Source organism: Portunus trituberculatus, chromosome 13, assembly GCF_017591435.1.
Source record: "Portunus trituberculatus isolate SZX2019 chromosome 13, ASM1759143v1, whole genome shotgun sequence".
NCBI lineage: Eukaryota > Metazoa > Arthropoda > Malacostraca > Decapoda > Portunidae > Portunus > Portunus trituberculatus.
Window position 1 is genome coordinate 2,656,781 of NC_059267.1, and position 17,500 is coordinate 2,674,280.

General features: G+C 39.1%; 1 protein-coding gene across 4 annotated transcripts in view; it reads right to left on the reverse strand.

Annotated features, from left to right (window-relative positions):
• The window catches only part of LOC123503258 (IDLSRF-like peptide), a 130,800-nt gene that overhangs the window by 89,778 nt on the left and 23,522 nt on the right, over nt 1-17,500 (reverse strand). For 2 of the 4 annotated variants that reach the window (XM_045252833.1, XM_045252832.1), the window contains exon 2: nt 719-790. The exons of the other annotated variants lie outside the window; for them this stretch is intronic. In XM_045252833.1, coding sequence (XP_045108768.1) covers nt 719-790 — 72 coding nt within the window. The remainder of the gene's footprint in view (nt 1-718; nt 791-17,500) is intronic. 4 annotated transcript variants of the gene reach the window in all.

Consider the following 17,500-nt stretch of genomic DNA (forward strand, 5'->3'; position numbering starts at 1 on the left):
ACAATAAAAGGCGTTGCTTAAGGAAAATTTGATAAATGACAAGAAAATATGAAGAACGGTGATTTATTTAAGATTTATTTTGATTTTGCTTACGGTGATGTGAAAAAAATGCGAGAGAGCAAGAGCGAGAGCGAGAGAGAGAGAGAGAGAGAGAGAGAGAGAGAGAGAGAGAGAGAGAGAGAGAGAGAGAGAGAGAGAGAGAGAGAGAGAGAGAAAGCGCAAAACATGTACATCAATAACGCATATAGACTGGAACACGTACACACATAAAGCAAAAAGCACGCACACACACACGCACACACGAACACACACACACACACACACACACACACACACACACACACACACACACACACACGGGACAAAAAGTAATAAAAAGAAGATAAAAAGGAAAGAAAAACCCAAGAACGAAAAAAAGAATAGAGATAACAAAAGGAAAAATGGAAAACAAACACAACTCACGTAGAAAAATAACAATAAAAGAAAAGAATGAAAAAAAAACATACAAGGTAAAAGGAAATATGAAAAGATAAAAAAGAAAGAAAAAAATAAAAGCCAGGCTAAAGAAAATACAAAAACACACAGATACACACACACACACACACACACACACACACACACACACACACACACACACACACACAAGCGGACACAAAGAGAAGCGAAGACACGAAAAAACAGTAAACGGGCAGACAGGCAGACAGACATACTGACATACCTTCATGCATGTTCGATGGAGATGACAAGAGGTAGAGGAGGTAGGGTCCTCTGGGGCGCACGCCACCCTCACCTGGGGAAGAGACAATTAACAGGTGAGGCAAGCGAGACAGGTGAGACAGGTGGTCGATTCATTACCGAGAGACACTTTCCTTATTAAGCCTCTCGGAAAATTACTTCTCTGAAAAATTGGTGAAGGAAGTGAGTGGGGAGAATTAAAGTGTGGTAGGTAAATAAAATGATTGATTACTTTGTGTTTGTTATTTACCGCGGGAATTAGAAATGAGGGGACGCGAACACACATAGATAGACAGAGAGAGATAGATATTTACTGACCACAATCAAATACTACGGTTACAGGAGGACTTGGAAGGTATGTTCCATCAAAATGCTTTCTCTAAGAACTTGTAAATGGCTTAATACAGAATAAAACTTGAAACACATAAAACGTCTATTTATACAAAGAAACGCATGAATTGGCTAGAGCAAATTTATTTCACACAAAAATGCTAAAAATATACACACACACACACACACACACACACACACACACACACACACACACGCGCGTCTTTATAACATTCCATAGTACGAATAAGAAAGTAACAGTAACAGTACCAAAATCTACTACTACTACTACTACTGCTACTACTACTACTACTACTACTACTACTACTACTGGAACTACTACCACTACCACTATTACTATTGCAGGACGAACAATCAATAAACACACGCAACAAAAGTGGAGAGGAGCAAACACACACACACACACACACACACACACACACACACACACACACACACACACCAACCTTTCCTTCCCCTTCACAAGACGGTCAAGAGTAAACAAGGGTGCTTCTTCATTCCCTTCCCTCCTTTCCTCCCTTCCCTCCAGCTTTCCCTCCCTTCTCTCCCCTCCTCCCTTCCCTCCTCCCTTCCCTCCTGGCTAAGTCCGTCCCAGTAAGGCAACAAACAGTCCACACAGGAATCGTCTTTCATCTTGCACTAACGTCAACATGCACTGATCTGAAGACTTAAAATTGCCTCCTTTCTTCCTTGTTTCCTCCTCTTCTCTCTCGTCTCCTGTCTCTTGTTGTCTTCTTTTTCTTCCTTATCTGTTTATGTCTTTTTTGCTGTCTTTCTTTTTTTTCTCTATCTTTCTGTTTATCAATATTTTCCTTCTTGTTTCCTTCTCTCTCTCTCGTTTCCTCTCTCTTGTTGTCTTCTTTTTCTTCCTTATCTGTTTATGTCTACATTTTTCCAGTTTTTTGCTGTCTTTCTTTTTTCTCCATCTCTTTTTGTCTCTGTTTTCTCTCTTCCTTGTTTCCTTCTCTCTCTCTCTCTCTCTCTCTCTCTCTCTCTCTCTCTCTCTCTCTCTCTCTCTCTCTCTCTCTCTCTCTCTCTCTCGTTTTCTGTTTCTTGTTGTCTTCTTTTCTTCTTTATTTGTTTATGTCTTTTTTCTTTTTCTTGCCTCCTGTTTCTTGCTGTCTTACTTTCTTTAGTCTTTATCTGTTTGTATATCTCTCTTCTTCCTCTCTACGTTACTTCTTCTCTCTTCTCTTATTTAATCTTCCTTTCTTTCTTTACCTCTCTGTTTGTCTTTGTCTCCTTTCTCCCTCTCTTCCTTGATTCTTCCCCTCTCTATCGTCTCCTGTTTCTTTTTGTCTTCTTTTCTTTCTTCTTTATCCGTTTTTGTCACTTTTTTTCCTGTTTCTTGTTATCTTTCTCTTTTCTCTATCTCTCCGTTTGTCTTATGTCTTCCTCTTTATCTTGTTCCTTCCTCTTTCTCGTCTTCTTTTTTTTTTGCTATCTTCCTTTCTTTCTCTATTTCTGTTTTTCTTATTTTTCTCTCTATCTCTCTGTTTGTCTTGTGTCTTCCTCTTTATCTTGTTTCTTCCCTTCTCTCGTCTTTTTCTTGCTGTCCTCCTTTCTATCTCCTTTATCTTCCTCCTTGTCTGTATGTCTCACTTCTTTCTTCCTTATTTCCTTTCTCTCAGTCTGTTTTGTGTCTATTCTCTTCCTCCTCCTCATTCTCTTTTCATCCTTATATTTAGCGCTTCCTTTCTTTCCTTTTATTTTTTCCCTTATTTCTTTTCTCTCTTTAATGTTCTCTTTTTCTTTCTTCTGTCTATCTGTTTGTCTGCCTGTCTATCTGTCTGTCTGTCTGTCTGTCTGTCTTTTATCTTTCCTAGTCGTTTTCTTTCCTCATATTTTTTTCTGTTTCTTAATTTTCTTTTTTCTTTCACATGTCTGTCTGTGTGTGTGTCTTGGTACATTTTTTTCTTTTTTATCCTTCTTTTCTTTCGATTTTTCTAAGATTCTGTTTATTTTTCTGTACTTTTTTGTATGTGTGAGGTGATAGGACACAAATCTCTCTCTCTCTCTCTCTCTCTCTCTCTCTCTCTCTCTCTCTCTCTCTCTCACACACACACACACACACACACACACACACACACACACACGGCAAGGACTAACTGAACACCACACAAAGTTACGAGCGAGTTAGTGATGTGAGAGAGAGAGAGAGAGAGAGAGAGAGAGAGAGAGAGAGAGAGAGAGAGAGAGAGAGAGAGAGAGAGAGAGAGAGAGAGAGTTCAGGAAGACTTCGGGGAGATGCTGACGTGGTTCAAGAATAAATCACTCGGGAGAATTGACTCACTTTTCCATTAAGAATTAGGCGGGAAAAATGAGAGAGAGAGAGAGAGAGAGAGAGAGAGAGAGAGAGAGAGAGAGAGAGAGAGAGAGAGAGAGAGAGAGAGAGAGAGAGAGAGAGAGAGAGAGAGAGAGAACATACACAAAATCATAAAAGATAAAGAGGAAAGAAAAATGAAACCAAGAAGGGAAAATTAATTGAAAAAACGAGACAGCGAGACCGAGAGAGAGAGAGAGAGAGAGAGAGAGAGAGAGAGAGAGAGAGAGAGAGAGAGAGAGAGAGAGAGAGAGAATTATAAAACGGAGCAGAATAAAACATGTAATGCAGTTTAGCTTTCCCTCGAGACCTAGAAACCTGAACAAGTCATGAAAATTAATGAGGGAGGATTTATAGCTGGTAGGAACTTACTGAAGGAAAGAAGGAAGGAAGGAAGGAAGGAAGGAAGGAAGGAAGGAAGGGAGAGGAAGCAGAAATGGCTAAAGGTTACCTCAGTCATTAGTTATTAAACGAATTCTCTTTACCTTTGTGTTTTTATTCTTTATTTTTAGTCTTTTTTTCCTACTTTCTCTCTCTCTCTCTCTCTCTCTCTCTCTCTCTCATTAATTCGCTTGACCTACATTATTTCAAATTTATCATACTTTCCTCCTCTCTCCCTTTCTTTTCTTGCAATCTTCGTTTCCACGGTATTAAGTGTATATTAATGAAGGAGAGGAAGAAAGGAAGGGAAGATGAAAGAAAGGAGGAAGGAAAAAGAAGAAGGGGAAGAGGGAAAGACGGTCGAATGAGTGAAAGAAAGGAAGAAAGATTTTGAAAAGTATATAATTGAGGCAAAGAAGGAGAGGGAGGAAGGACGAGATGAAGAAGGAAGAGGATAAGAGGAAGGAAGAAGACTGAAGGAAAGAAAGAAAGGAGGAAAGAATAAAACAAAAGGAAGAAACAAACTGTTTATGTACACGAGGAAACAAAGAAACAGGAAGAAAAAGGAAATAGGAAAGGAAAAGAGAAAAGGAAAAAAAAAGTATGAGACTAAAGAAGAAAAAAAGAGAAATAAGGAAGAAATGAATTGATGTGGTTATGTGTGAGAGAAAAAAAGAAAGAAAGAAAGAAAATAAAGAAAAGTGAGGGAGGAAATTAAGATAAGGAGAAACGAGAAGAGGGAAAGTTATGGCCAGCTTTGATAGGTTAGGTTGCTATGAGAAAGGAGGAGGAGGAGGAGGAGGAGGAGGAGGAGGAGGAGGAGGAGGAGGAGGAGGAGGAGGAGGAGGAGGAGGAGGAGGAGGAGGAGGAGGAGGAGGAGGAGGAGGAGAAGAAGAAGAAGAAGAAGAAGAAGAAGAAGAAGAAGAAGAAGAAGAAGAAGAAGAAGAAGAAGAAGAAGAAGAAGAAGAAGAAGAAGAAGAAGAAGAAGAAGAAGAAGAAGAAGAAGAAGAAGAAGAAGAAGAAGTAGTAGAAGAAGAAGAAGAAGTAGAAGTAGAAGAAAAACAAACAAAAGAGAAGGAAGGAAACAACGGAGGCAAAAAAGAAGAAAAAGAAGAAAGGGAGGAGGAAAGAAATGAATAAATGAATAATATAAAGGAAGGAAGGAAGAAAAGGAAGGAAGGAAGGAAGGAAGGAAGGAATAAAGGAAGGAAGGAAGAAATGATCAGGTTATATTTGATAAGATTATGTTACCGAAAAGGAAAAAAAATTAGGAGGGTGAGACGAGGAAAGAGGAAAGGAAAGAAGGAAGGAAGGAAGGAAGGAAGGAAGGAAGGAAGGAAGAAAAGGAAGGAAAGAAGGAAGGAAGGAAGGAAGGAAGGAAGAAAGGAAGGAAGGAAGGAAAGAAGGAAGGAAAGAGGGAATGAATGAATGAATGAATGAATGAAGGAAGGAAGGAAAGGAAGAATGAATGAATGAAGGAAGGAAGGGAGGAAAGAAGGAAGGAAGGTTTATATTCCAGAAAGTTAGGTTAGGTTCAGTCTTTACGATGTGTTAGTAAAGAAAGGAAGGCAAGAAGGAAGGAAGATGGAGAGAGAGAGAGAGAGAGAGAGAGAGAGAGAGAGAGAGAGAGAGAGAGAGAGAGAGAGAGAGAGAGTGAGTTTGTTAAGTAAATCGGATTAATGTTTGGTAGAGAGAGGCGAAGCGGACACTGAGCTGAGAGAGAGAGAGAGAGAGAGAGAGAGAGAGAGAGAGAGAGAGAGAGAGAGAGAGAGAGAGAGAGAGAGAGAGAGAGAGAGAGAGAGAGAGAGAGAGAGAGAGGCAATATGTACATCAAAGCCATAATTACCACATCATCACCACCATCACCACCACAACCACTGCTACCACAATTACCACCACCACCACCACCACCACTACCACTACTACTACTACTACTACTACTACTGAAAAGTGAACCCGTTAAAATGAGTCACGTTCAAGTATCATCATCGTTCTCCCTTTCCTATTTATTCTCTTTGTGGTTCTTATTCTCTCTATCTTCACTTATTGCGGGCGTTTTCTCTCGTTTGGTTTGGTTTGAAGTGATGGGAAGGTATGTGTGGGGAGAGAGGGGGGGGGATGCTGGATATTAAGTTTTATGTTCGTTTGTGTCTCAGTGGCTTTGTTTGTCTATATATTTGTGTGTTTGTCTGTTCGTTTGATTTCTGGTTTAGTAAAATGTTTCTCTCCTTTTTGTCTGTCTATCTGTCCGTTTGATTTTCCTTCCTCATTAATTTCTTCTTTAAATAACTTGTTTTCATGGTTTCTCTTGGCTCTCCTAACCTTATTTTACTTCCATCTCTTTCCTCTTTCGTCTTTTCTACTTTATTTTCCTTCTCCACCCGTTTTCTTTCGCTGCATTCACCAGGAAACACACAAACACACTAACTTATTTCTCTTCAGTGTTTTTTCAAATTTAGCATCTTTCCTGTTTTCTTCATTTTTTTTCCTCCATTTTCTACCCAATGTTTCCTTTCCTTGACCCATTTTTCATTGACATTCATGGAAACACACACACACACACACACACACACACACACACACACACACACACACACACACACACACACACACAGACTCTTTCTCTTTTCCTCCTATCATTTTTCTTTTCGACCTCTCTATTCCTTTCCTTCACCTATTTTCTTTCCACCTCATCCTTGGGAAACATACTCAAACACTCTCCTCTCTCTCTCTCTCTCTCTCTCTCTCTCTCTCTCTCTCTCTCTAGCACGGTGCATGACAAGCTATATTTGGCAAGCACACCTTAGGGGAATGAATGAGACAGGAGGAGTTTACCTGCCTGTCACCTCTCACACACCACCTCCTCCCGTCCCTGTCTCCCTGCCACGCCTCTCTCACTTCCTCTCACTCACACGGATCCTACTCTCCTCCATTTCCTCCCTCGTTGCCGGGAAGCCTCATCCAGTAACGAAAATGGAGAGCGGGAGAGGATGTTCCATTACCTTGACGTGTTTGATAATTTGGTGAGAGGTACGATAGCGTGGCGGAATGTAAACAAAGACGGATGACAGTGTGGCTCAGTGGAGGTTTAGTGAAGATTATTTAGTTGATGAAGTTAGGTGCATTTGTTGAGGTTCCTTTACTGTGGTGGTTTGTGGTTATTGACTGAATTGAGCGGAGGAGAGAGAGAATAGGTTCATTTTGGGTCAGTTTTAATTCATGTGAGTAAGATAAAGATAATAAAGAGAGTGATGATGATAAATAAAGCATCTGGATGGATTGAAGTGATACAAAATTGTCGGAGGTAAAAAAATATACAATTATGATGACAAGAAATATATTAGAGACTGGGAAGAAAGAAAAGGTGAATGAATTACGTGTTTATATGAGAATGAAAGCAATTAAAGGAACAGCGAGGAGGACTGAACGATTTAAGACACAATATTAATGACTGGAAGGAAAGTGTTAATAATTGACGCGTTATCTCCAGAATATGAAGCAAAGAAAACGTGAATAAAAAAAAAAAGAAAAATAAGACAAGAGTGTTTGTGATGCAGAGGAAACGTAAATAAAAGACGTAACAGGAAAACATGAGGAAATAAGGAAAAGGGATGAACAAAGAAGCAGATGAATAAAAGAAGTGAATAGGGGCAAAGAAAACGAATGAAAAGACACAAAAACAAACTAACAAACATGCGAGAAGGAAGATATGAGAGAAGGAACACAAATAAACAAGGAGAAGCAAAGAACAGAGAAACGAAGAATCAGAAGAAAAATTATATGACTGGGGCAAAGAAAGCGAATGAATGGACACTAAAACAAACAAACTAACATACGAATGGAAAGAAAATGAGGAAGGAACACTAAGGAGCAAAGAATGGAGAAGCAAAATCTATGAATGGGGGCAAAGAAAACGCATAAAAGAACACAACTGAAAAAAATCAAGCATGCGAGTAGGAAGAAAGGAGGGAAGGAACACCAATAAACACTCATTACTGGTAACAAAGAAGGCGTGAATGAATGACAGAACAATCACACCACAGACACCGCGAACCGTACCTTTCTTCACCTGAGCGTCCGTGACCAGGTGTCTTGCCGGGTTCTGATCAATACTAACAATAACTGCCTTCCTGGAATATAATTAACGGACCCTTCTCTGATCATTACTACCCTTACACGCACGTCTCGCTGCCTCCGCCATGCTCCTCTCCACCAGATAACTATGCCACTGTTGTTCTAAATGGGAGACGCGCCAGTGTGTTTTATTTATTTATTTATTTATTTTCATTCATACTATGTGCGCTTTTCACGGGAATTTATGGGTTAAAGGGGATACTTTTGTGGTACCTCCTATCTGAAAGCCCACCCGCTAGGAAACCGTTGCCCCGAGTGAGGAAGCCCAACCTACACTCGGACCGTGGACAGGATTCGGACCGGTACGCTTGGACACCCCTCGGATTCCAAGGCACGTATGGTTCCACTGTACCACGCCGGCCCGTTTGGTGAAATAGTTATAGTGTGACCTTTTGACTGCTGCTTGTTCACCTTATCACCACTCTAAGACACCTTGACTTGTTCCTCTGGTTCGTATTCTTAAACAGTTCTTTGCTTCACCTCCACTATTTCAAAAGGCTTTATTTAAGTTTACACGTGTTTTTTTTAAGGTACTTTTACGGTTCTAGAGGCAGAGTGACAATATTTCTACATTATTAACTACAGAAACACTCTTGAAAACCTCGCTAATCATCTCTGCGGCCTTGGAAAATAGTCGTGGTGAGAGAGCAAAGCGTTTCTAAATACGGACTTAAGCCTTGTAATCTTTGAAATGGCTAGAAATTGCAACATGTACCTTTTTCATAACTCACTTTCTTGTTGAGGCTTATAAAGATCTCACGCATTGCTTCTCTTGCTGTGATTTTGAGTGGGAAACTTTATGTGGCTTTTCTTTACATAATTAGTGAGTGTTATTAGTCATCAATTCAATCTAAATTAGCTATAAAAGAGAAAAGGAAAACGAAGCACAAATTAACTGTCCCTGCTATAACATGTCTTAACGAAGCAAACAATTAACTCCTTCAGTTCTGGGACACTTTTTTACCTTGAGTTTTGGGTGTGATTAGACGATTTTATTTACATTAGGAAGGGTCTATGGAGGTCAGAAGATTAATGGCCCGAGTTCTCACTATTCAAATCCCAACATGAGTTTCTGATGCTGTATAAAATCACCAAATAGTAACCAGAATGAATATGAAAACACGTCCTGGTGCTGATGAGGTAAATAGTGGAAGAATAACGACAGACAGACGTAGATAGCATATATAATCACATAAATAGTAATCATAGCACGAATAAGCAGCAGTAGAGGGGAGCAGGATATGAACATGATTAATAGCAGGGCACGTAAACACTGTACAGTCAAGCAAACATACACCTGTCCCCTAAGTGGTAATTAATTAGGGCCAGGTAACGAGGTTGGGTATTCGGAGCAATTAGAGGTAACACGCAATACAAACTTCATTATGGAAATTGAGAGGAAAAAAATCTTATTACTTTGAATAGGAAGTAATGAAAATATATTAAAAAAAAGTGTAAATGAAGTCAAAGAGGAAAATGGGAAAATGGGAAAAAATTTTCTCTCTCTCTCTCTCTCTCTCTCTCTCTCTCTCTCTCTCTCTCTCTCTCTCTCTCTCATTTATCACCTTTCCTCCTTCACCATCATTTTACTTAAAAAAAAATATATATAGAATGAAGTTAAAAAAGAAAAACAGGAAGAAAAAAAATCTCTCTCTCTCTCTCTCTCTCTCTCTCTCTCTTTTATCGTCTCTTCTCCTCCACCTTGTTTCATTATGCAGACATTCTCATTAGCAATTATAATTCAGCCTTGTGTCTTCTTACTCCCGGGAACAAACCTCATTACCTTGCCTGGGTGTGAAGTGATAAATAGAGGAGGAGGAGGAGGAGGAGGAGGAGGAGGAGGAGGAGGAGGAGGAGGAGGAGGAAGAGGAGGAGGAGGAGGAAGGAGTATTTCAGGTGAGATGAGACAATTAAATACAACCTGTAATAATGACTTGCTTCAGAGAGAGAGAGAGAGAGAGAGAGAGAGAGATGTGACGGAAAACAAAGGGACAATGCATGAATATCTCTCTCTCTCTCTCTCTCTCTCTCTCTCTCTCTCTCTCTCTCTCTCTCTCTCTCTCTCTCTCTCTCTCTCTCTCTCTCTCTCTCTCTCTCTCTCTCTCACCATTACCCGACATTGTTTGCTTTCCTACATCAGTTACATGACTCATAAACCGTTCTCTCTCTCTCTCTCTCTCTCTCTCTCTCTCTTTCCTTCCTTTCCTCTGATATTGCAAGTTCATTATGGAGAGAGAGAGAGAGAGAGAGAGAGAGAGAGAGAGAGAGAGAGAGAGAGAGAGAGAGAGAGAGAGAGAGAGAGAGAGAGAGAGAGAGAGAGAGAGAGATACACGAACATACCAAACCTTTCTGTGTAATATAATGTGATTCTGGAGAGAGAGAGAGAGAGAGAGAGAGAGAGAGAGAGAGAGAGAGAGAGAGAGAGAGAGAGAGAGAGAGAGAGAGAGAGAGAGAGAGAGAGAGAGAGAAATTTTTTAACATAGAAACATCCTATTAAAACGCAAAGAATATGCAAACGAGTACATAAAAAAAATAAATAAATAAAAATAAGAGGAATGAGACACAAAAGACCAATATTTCAGCTGAGTGGAAGAAAAAAAAAAAAAAAAAAAAAAAAAAAAAACAGCGCCTTTGGTCACGTTGTTGAAATGAATCTTGAGGGAACAATAGAAGAATAAAGTGAATGAAACTCGTGTCGCATTCCTTACTAAATTCTCACACGGTAATTAGAGTGAACAAAAGCCGTGAATAAGAATTTAAATGCACGAAATAAAGAATTAAAAAAAAAAAAATAAATAAATAAATAAGTTGCCATTGATTTTATTTAAGAGTGTATGGTATTTTCGTTTTCTTTAAATCTGGGTGAGCACTTTGTAAATAAATAAACAAGCGAATTAAAGAAAGAATAAGCTTGTCATATTTTCTTAAGAGGAATAATGATTTTCTTTACTATTTTCTTCATTTGATTGTTTATGGTATTTCCTGTATTAAAATTTGTCTTAAGTGGTTTATTTAATTATTTACCTATTTTCTTTTTTTTATCAATTCATTTTCTGGGGAGGGAATAAAATGACGTTACTTTTTAATATTGTTTGTTCACCTTTACTCACACGTTAAAAGAGAGAGAGAGAGAGAGAGAGAGAGAGAGAGAGAGAGAGAGAGAGAGAGAGAGAGAGAGAGAGAGAGAGAGAGAGAGAGAGAGAGAGAGAGAGAGAGCATTCACTTCATTTACGTAAAAAAAAATCAGAAATGAAGAAAAAAGAGAAAAGTAAAGAAAGCTAAAAATGAAGAAAAGAAAAAGAAGAAAGAGAAAATAGTAAAGAAAATGAGAAAAGAACAAGAAAAAAGATTTAAAAAGTGAGAAAGGAAGAATAAGAACAAGAAAAAAAAAAAAGAGATGAAAAGATAAAGAAACTAAGAAATAAGGAACACGAAAAGGAAAACAGAAAAAAGGATTAAAGAAAATGAGAAATAAAGGAGAAAAATAAGTAATAACAGGAAAGGACGAACATACAAACTCACATCTATAATCCTCTTTTCCAGGAGTCTCAGGAAGGGGAGACTGTTTATATATTTATTTCCTCCCGTTCTTTCCTGCGGCTCACAACGGTTTTCAGTAGGAAATCTAAGGAAATCTAGCTAACAGTGCCTCCTCCACCTCCTCCTCCTCCTCCTCCTCCTCCTCCTCCTTCTCGTTGTCTTATTCCTCCTCTCTTTTGTATTCCTTCTCTTTCTTTTAATATGTTGTTATTATTATTGTTGTTGTTATCTGTTTATTCCTCCTCCTCCTCCTCCTCCTCCTTTTCTTTGTCACCCTCCTCCTGTCTTTTCTTTTCCTTTTCTTTCTTATTATTTGTTGTTATTGCTTTTTCTTGCAGTTGTTGTTATCTGTTCAAATCCTCCACTACCACCACCACCACGTCCTCCTCCTCCTCCTCCTCCTCCTCCTCCTTTCTCACCTTTTTCTTTCTTCCTGTTTATTGTTACTGCTTATGTTGTTGTTGTTGTTGTTGTTGTTGTTGTTGTTGTTGTTGTTGTTGTTGTTATTGTTGTTGCTGCTGTTGTTACTGTTCTCTGTTTAATTCAATAAAAACATGACTCCGAACTGTTTCAGCGGCGCAATTAACATTCTGAGTCACGTTTCCTTTTAATTTCCTGGAATATCGAGGTACAAAGTCACGATGAGAGAGAGAGAGAGAGAGAGAGAGAGAGAGAGAGAGAGAGAGAGAGAGAGAGAGAGAGAGAGAGAGAGAGAGAGAGAGAGAGAGTTTGTCAAGTTTCCGTTGATTTCCTTGCGGTTTTCCGGTTGAGTCGATAGTAAAAAAACAAAAACAAACGAAAATAGTAATAAATAAATAAATAAACAGATAAACGGCAATAAAATACACTTAATACTTAAAAACAGGGTAATAAATAAACAAATACATTATAATAATAACAATAATAAAGATAAATAATAATGAAATATATCGAAGCTTAAAACAAAGAAAAAAGAAACGAGAAGAAAAAAAAAAAACCAGGATTTAATCAATATCAGTGTCAATTCTGTAATGCGGCAATCACTTTATTTTCCTTTTCTTTTCTTTTTGTATTTTTTCCTCGCCACACTGAGTCACACTGATCAACACTGAGTCACACTGAGTCACACTGAGCCCCACTGAGCCACACTGAGTCACACTGAGCCACACTGAGTCACACTGAGCCCCACTGAGCCACACTGAGTCACACTGATCAACACTGAGTCACACTGATTAACACTGAGTCACACTGAGTCACACTGAGCCCCACTGAGCCACACTGAGTCACACTGAGTCACACTGAGCCACACTGAGCCACACTGAGTCACACTGAGCCACACTGAGTCACACTGAGCCACACTGAGTCACACTGAGTAACAATGAGCCACACTGAGCCACACTGAGCCACACTGAGCCACACTGAGTCACACTGAGCCACACTGAGTCACACTGAGCCACACTGAGTCACACTGAGTCAACTGAGCCACACTGAGTCAAGGCTGTACATTCATTAGCGGCAGAGTTAAAAAAAAAGTGATAAAACAAGACAAAAGAAAGAAAAATGATGGTGAATTTAATCAAGTTACACGTACAAGTGCTAATTCTACGATACTGTGTGTGTGTGTGTGTGTGTGTGTGTGTGTGTGTGTGTGTGTGTGTGTGTGTGTGTGTGTGTGTGTGAAGGTTTCCAATTAACGCATTCAGCTATTGGAGTCACGCGGCACCCTCTCTCTCCACACACACACACACACACACACACACACACACACACACACACACACACACACACACACACACACTAATTCGCAGGTCTGGCTCATCGCTGGCCTCGTTCGTCAATCCCCCGGGCGTGGCGTGGCGTGGCGTGGCATCAATTCAAAGCAGACAAGTAAATGATTAGCCCGCCAGTGACTCGAAGGCCGCCTCACCCTCCCTCCCTCCCTCCTCCCCTCACTGCTAATTCATTTTCCCACATTATCACTTCAAACTTTTCATGCATTTAATTATTTTTTGTATCATCCCCCTCATTAGTAATCCATTTTCCACATTATCTTCATTTTTTTTCGTTCATCTATTTTTTGTATTATATTCTGTCAGTGCTAATTTATTTTCCCACATTACTGAATTTACTTGTCATGTATTTAATTATCTTTTTGTATCCTCCTCCTCACTGCTAATCCATATTCCACATTATATTCAAATTTTTTTCGTTCATCTATTTTTTGTATTATATTCTGTCACTGCTAATTCATTTTCCCACATTACTGAATTTACTTGTCATGTATTTAATTATCTTTTTGTATCATTCCCTTCACTACTAACCTATTTTCCACATTATCTTCAAATATTTCATCCATTTATTTTTTGTATCATATCCTCTCGCTGCTAATTTATTTTCACACATTATCACCTCAAAATTTTCAAGCACTCACTATATTTTTTTTGTTATTAGTGTCTTCATTAACCCCTTCAGCATTGTTACCATGAGTTTTGGGTGTGATTAGACCATTTTATTGACATCAGGAAGGGTCTATGGAGGTCAGAAGATTAATAGACAGAATCTTCACTATTTTAATCGCCAACATAAGTTTCTAAAGCTGCATAAAATCACCAAATAGTAAGTAGAATGAATATGGAAACGTGACATGGTGCTGAAGGGGTTATTCCTGTGGAGATAGAAATGATGACGTTTCTATTGCTTCCTTTTCCACAGATGGGTCAATGGAGAGCCTATACTGGTTAGTCATGATGCTCTTTTTATATGTTTCTTGTGGAGGGATAAAAAAAAAGAACGTAAACATAAATAAAAAAAAAGTCAGAATGTCTCATCCAAAATTCACTCAAAGAAAAAAATGGTTCGGTTTTTCTTTCGCCTTTTCTCACTCTCTCGTTCAAGTTAGAGCTATCTCACTTTCACACCAGTTAGAGCAACTATCCACCTACCACCACACCGAATGTCACCCTCCCAAACCGCCACAATTCACCACAATCCTGATCTTTCACCAACCAAAATTTTTATCTTGAGTTAACGAAATGCAGACACAGAAGAAAGAGTTACATTCCACGTCTCTCCCTTCACTTCGCATCTCCGTCTGTTATTTTTATTTATTTATTATTTTTTTCGGTCAGAGCGTCACATCCACTATAGAGCAGCTTTGTCAGTTTATTTATTTATTTTTTCCCAGTCAAGACGTAACATCCACTATAGAACCACTCCGTCAGTTTATTTATTTTTTTCCAGTCAAGGCGTCACATCCACCATGCTCCGTCACTAATTTTTCCCAGTCAGTTTCTATTTTTTTTCCCCAGTCAAGGCGTCACATCCCCCACAGCGCCGCCTCCTTCCCCCCCAGCCACCCCGCCCGGCGTCTGGCAGGTTAAAGGAATGCTGGGAAGGAAAAAGTTCTTATCCCGCACCGCTCGTCTCTTGCTTATAGAATGCCATAAAGTTTGAAGGCAGTACGTCACGTTTTCCCGAAGTGGTGGCGCCGTGAAGTCTGTTTGGCAGCATTCCAGACGCACGATACGATTCACTGAGTTTGAAAGGCGTGTGTGTCCTTACCAGGGGGTCTATAGGCGTGGCGTCAGGCATATATATCCCTCTTATCTGTGGGACTTACTGAGCTTTTCCCCCCAAATCGTGACTACTATGCGGGAGATACAGAGATAAATGAAGATGATGGAGTGTACGATAGTTTGGGCTGAAGGCTAAGTAGATGGCGATGGTGGTGGTGCTGCTGTCAGAAATGATAATGATGGTTAGTTTACTGACTGTTCTCTCTCTTATCCGAGTGATTTTTGCAGGATAAATATTTGAATAAACTAAGATGGATTGTATGACAGTTTGGGGTGAGGACTGAGGGCTGCTGGTGGTGATGCTGGTGGTGATAGCAATAATGATGTCTTAATTATTCTCTCTTATACAAAACTTAGCAGCGTTGAGACATAAATGAAAAATGATTAACTGTGCAATAGTTTGTGTGAAGGCGGCGTGGGTGGCAGCATAAGTGGTGATGTTGGTGCCTGACAGACGATGAGATACCTTTTTTTTCCACCTTGAGGACACACCCTACACTTCTGCGCCTCACCTTCACTGTTTTAAAAGACCTCTAGTTGAAATGACACAGATTTCTAACCCTTTCAGTACTGGGACACACTTTTACCTTGAGATTTGTGTACGATTAGACCATTTTATTGACATTAGGAAGGGTCTATAGAGGTCAGAAGATTAATGGCCAGTCTTCACTATTTCAATTCCCCACATGAGTTTCTGGAGTTGTATAAAATTGCCAAATAGCAAGCAAAATGAATATTGGAACAGCATCACCGGTATTCAAGAGGTTAAGGGTGTTTCTGTAATTCTAATGACATCTTAATAAACTTTCTGCATCATCAACAGGAAAAAATCTCTATAGAACTCGGTTAATTGTGTCTGTGGACTTAAAAATGGTCGCTGTGAGAAAAAGAAGTGTTTCTCAATATGGCGAACTCCTTCAGTACTGGGACGCATTTTCTCCATGAGTTTTGTGTATGATTAGACGATTTTATTGACATTAGGAAGGGTCTATGGAGGTCAGAAGTTTAATGGCCACAGTCTTCACTATTCTAATCCCCATGTAAATTTCTGAAGCAATAATCACCAAACAGTAGGCGGAATAAATATGAAATCGCGTCTTGGTACTGAAGGATTAATCTCACGTGAAAATGCAGCACTGAATCATGGCTGCCAAACGTACAAGTCACAGTGATAAGCGAATTATTAATTATTTCCCGGGATTAAGTTTATGCGTTTGACAGAAGTGAATTGGTCTCTCGTTACTCTGCTGCAGGGCGGGACGAGTGAATGAGTGGAGTTTTATAAGTAATAGATTATTCACCAATTGTTCCATTAACCTTCCACTTATCTCCTCATTAACCCTTTCTATACTGGGACACATTTTTACCTTGAGATTTGTGTACGATTAGACCATTCTATTGACATTAGGAAGGGTCTATGAAGGGAACAAGATAAATGGCCACGGTCTTCACTATTTTTCTGAAGCTGTATAAAATCACCAAATAGTAACCAGAATGAATATGGAAACGCGTCTGGTACTGAAGAGGTTAATTGCAAACGTCATGGCTTTCCCCAATCGCCTTTAAATTTTATGCGCATATAGTCAGTAACCCTTTGACTGCTGTGCTTCATTCGCGAGCTTAACCCCTTCAATACCAGGACGCGTTTCTATATTTATTCTGGTTACTATCTATTGTTTTCATACAGCTTCAGAAACTTATGTGGGGGGATTAAAAATAGTAAAGATTCTGGCCATTAATCTTCTGACCTCCATAGATCCTTCCTAATGTCACTAAAATCTAACCATACTCAAAACTCATTGTAAAAATACGTCCCAGTACTGAAGGAGTTAATGAAGTTACCCATTTATTAGAGACTCTCCCAAGACGACACTGGCAAAAGAGGTGACGGAATAATTCAAATGTAGTGCCTTCAGTCTTATTTCCGGACAGAATTTGTAGTTTTTCTTACCTTAATATTATGAACGTATTGTTGTCTTGTGTGCTTTCTTTAATATAACGAAGATAAACACATATTTCAGGTTCTTATACAGGCTGAGTTGAAATTATGTTAACACTAGTATGCCTATAGGAGTCAATATCAACACTAGTATGAGAGTGAATCAACATTAGCACTAGTATGAGAGTGAGTCTTCATTATCACTAGTATGAGAGGATGAGTCAAGATTAGCAATGGTATGAGAGGATGAGTCAAAATAATGTCAACACTAGTACCCATAGATGAATCAGAATAATATCAACACTAGTACCCATAGAAGCCAAAATAATGTTATCACTAGTACCCACAGATGAGTCAGAATGTGAACACTAGTACCCATAGATAAGTCAGAATAATGTCAACAACAGTACCCACCCAGAGATGAATCAAAATAACAACAATTCTAATTTCCTCTTACACTAGTGGTAACATAATTTCCACTCTGTATATTCCAATAGATTTACATTAAGAAAAAGAATGCGTAAAGGTTATATTTCCTCAGCA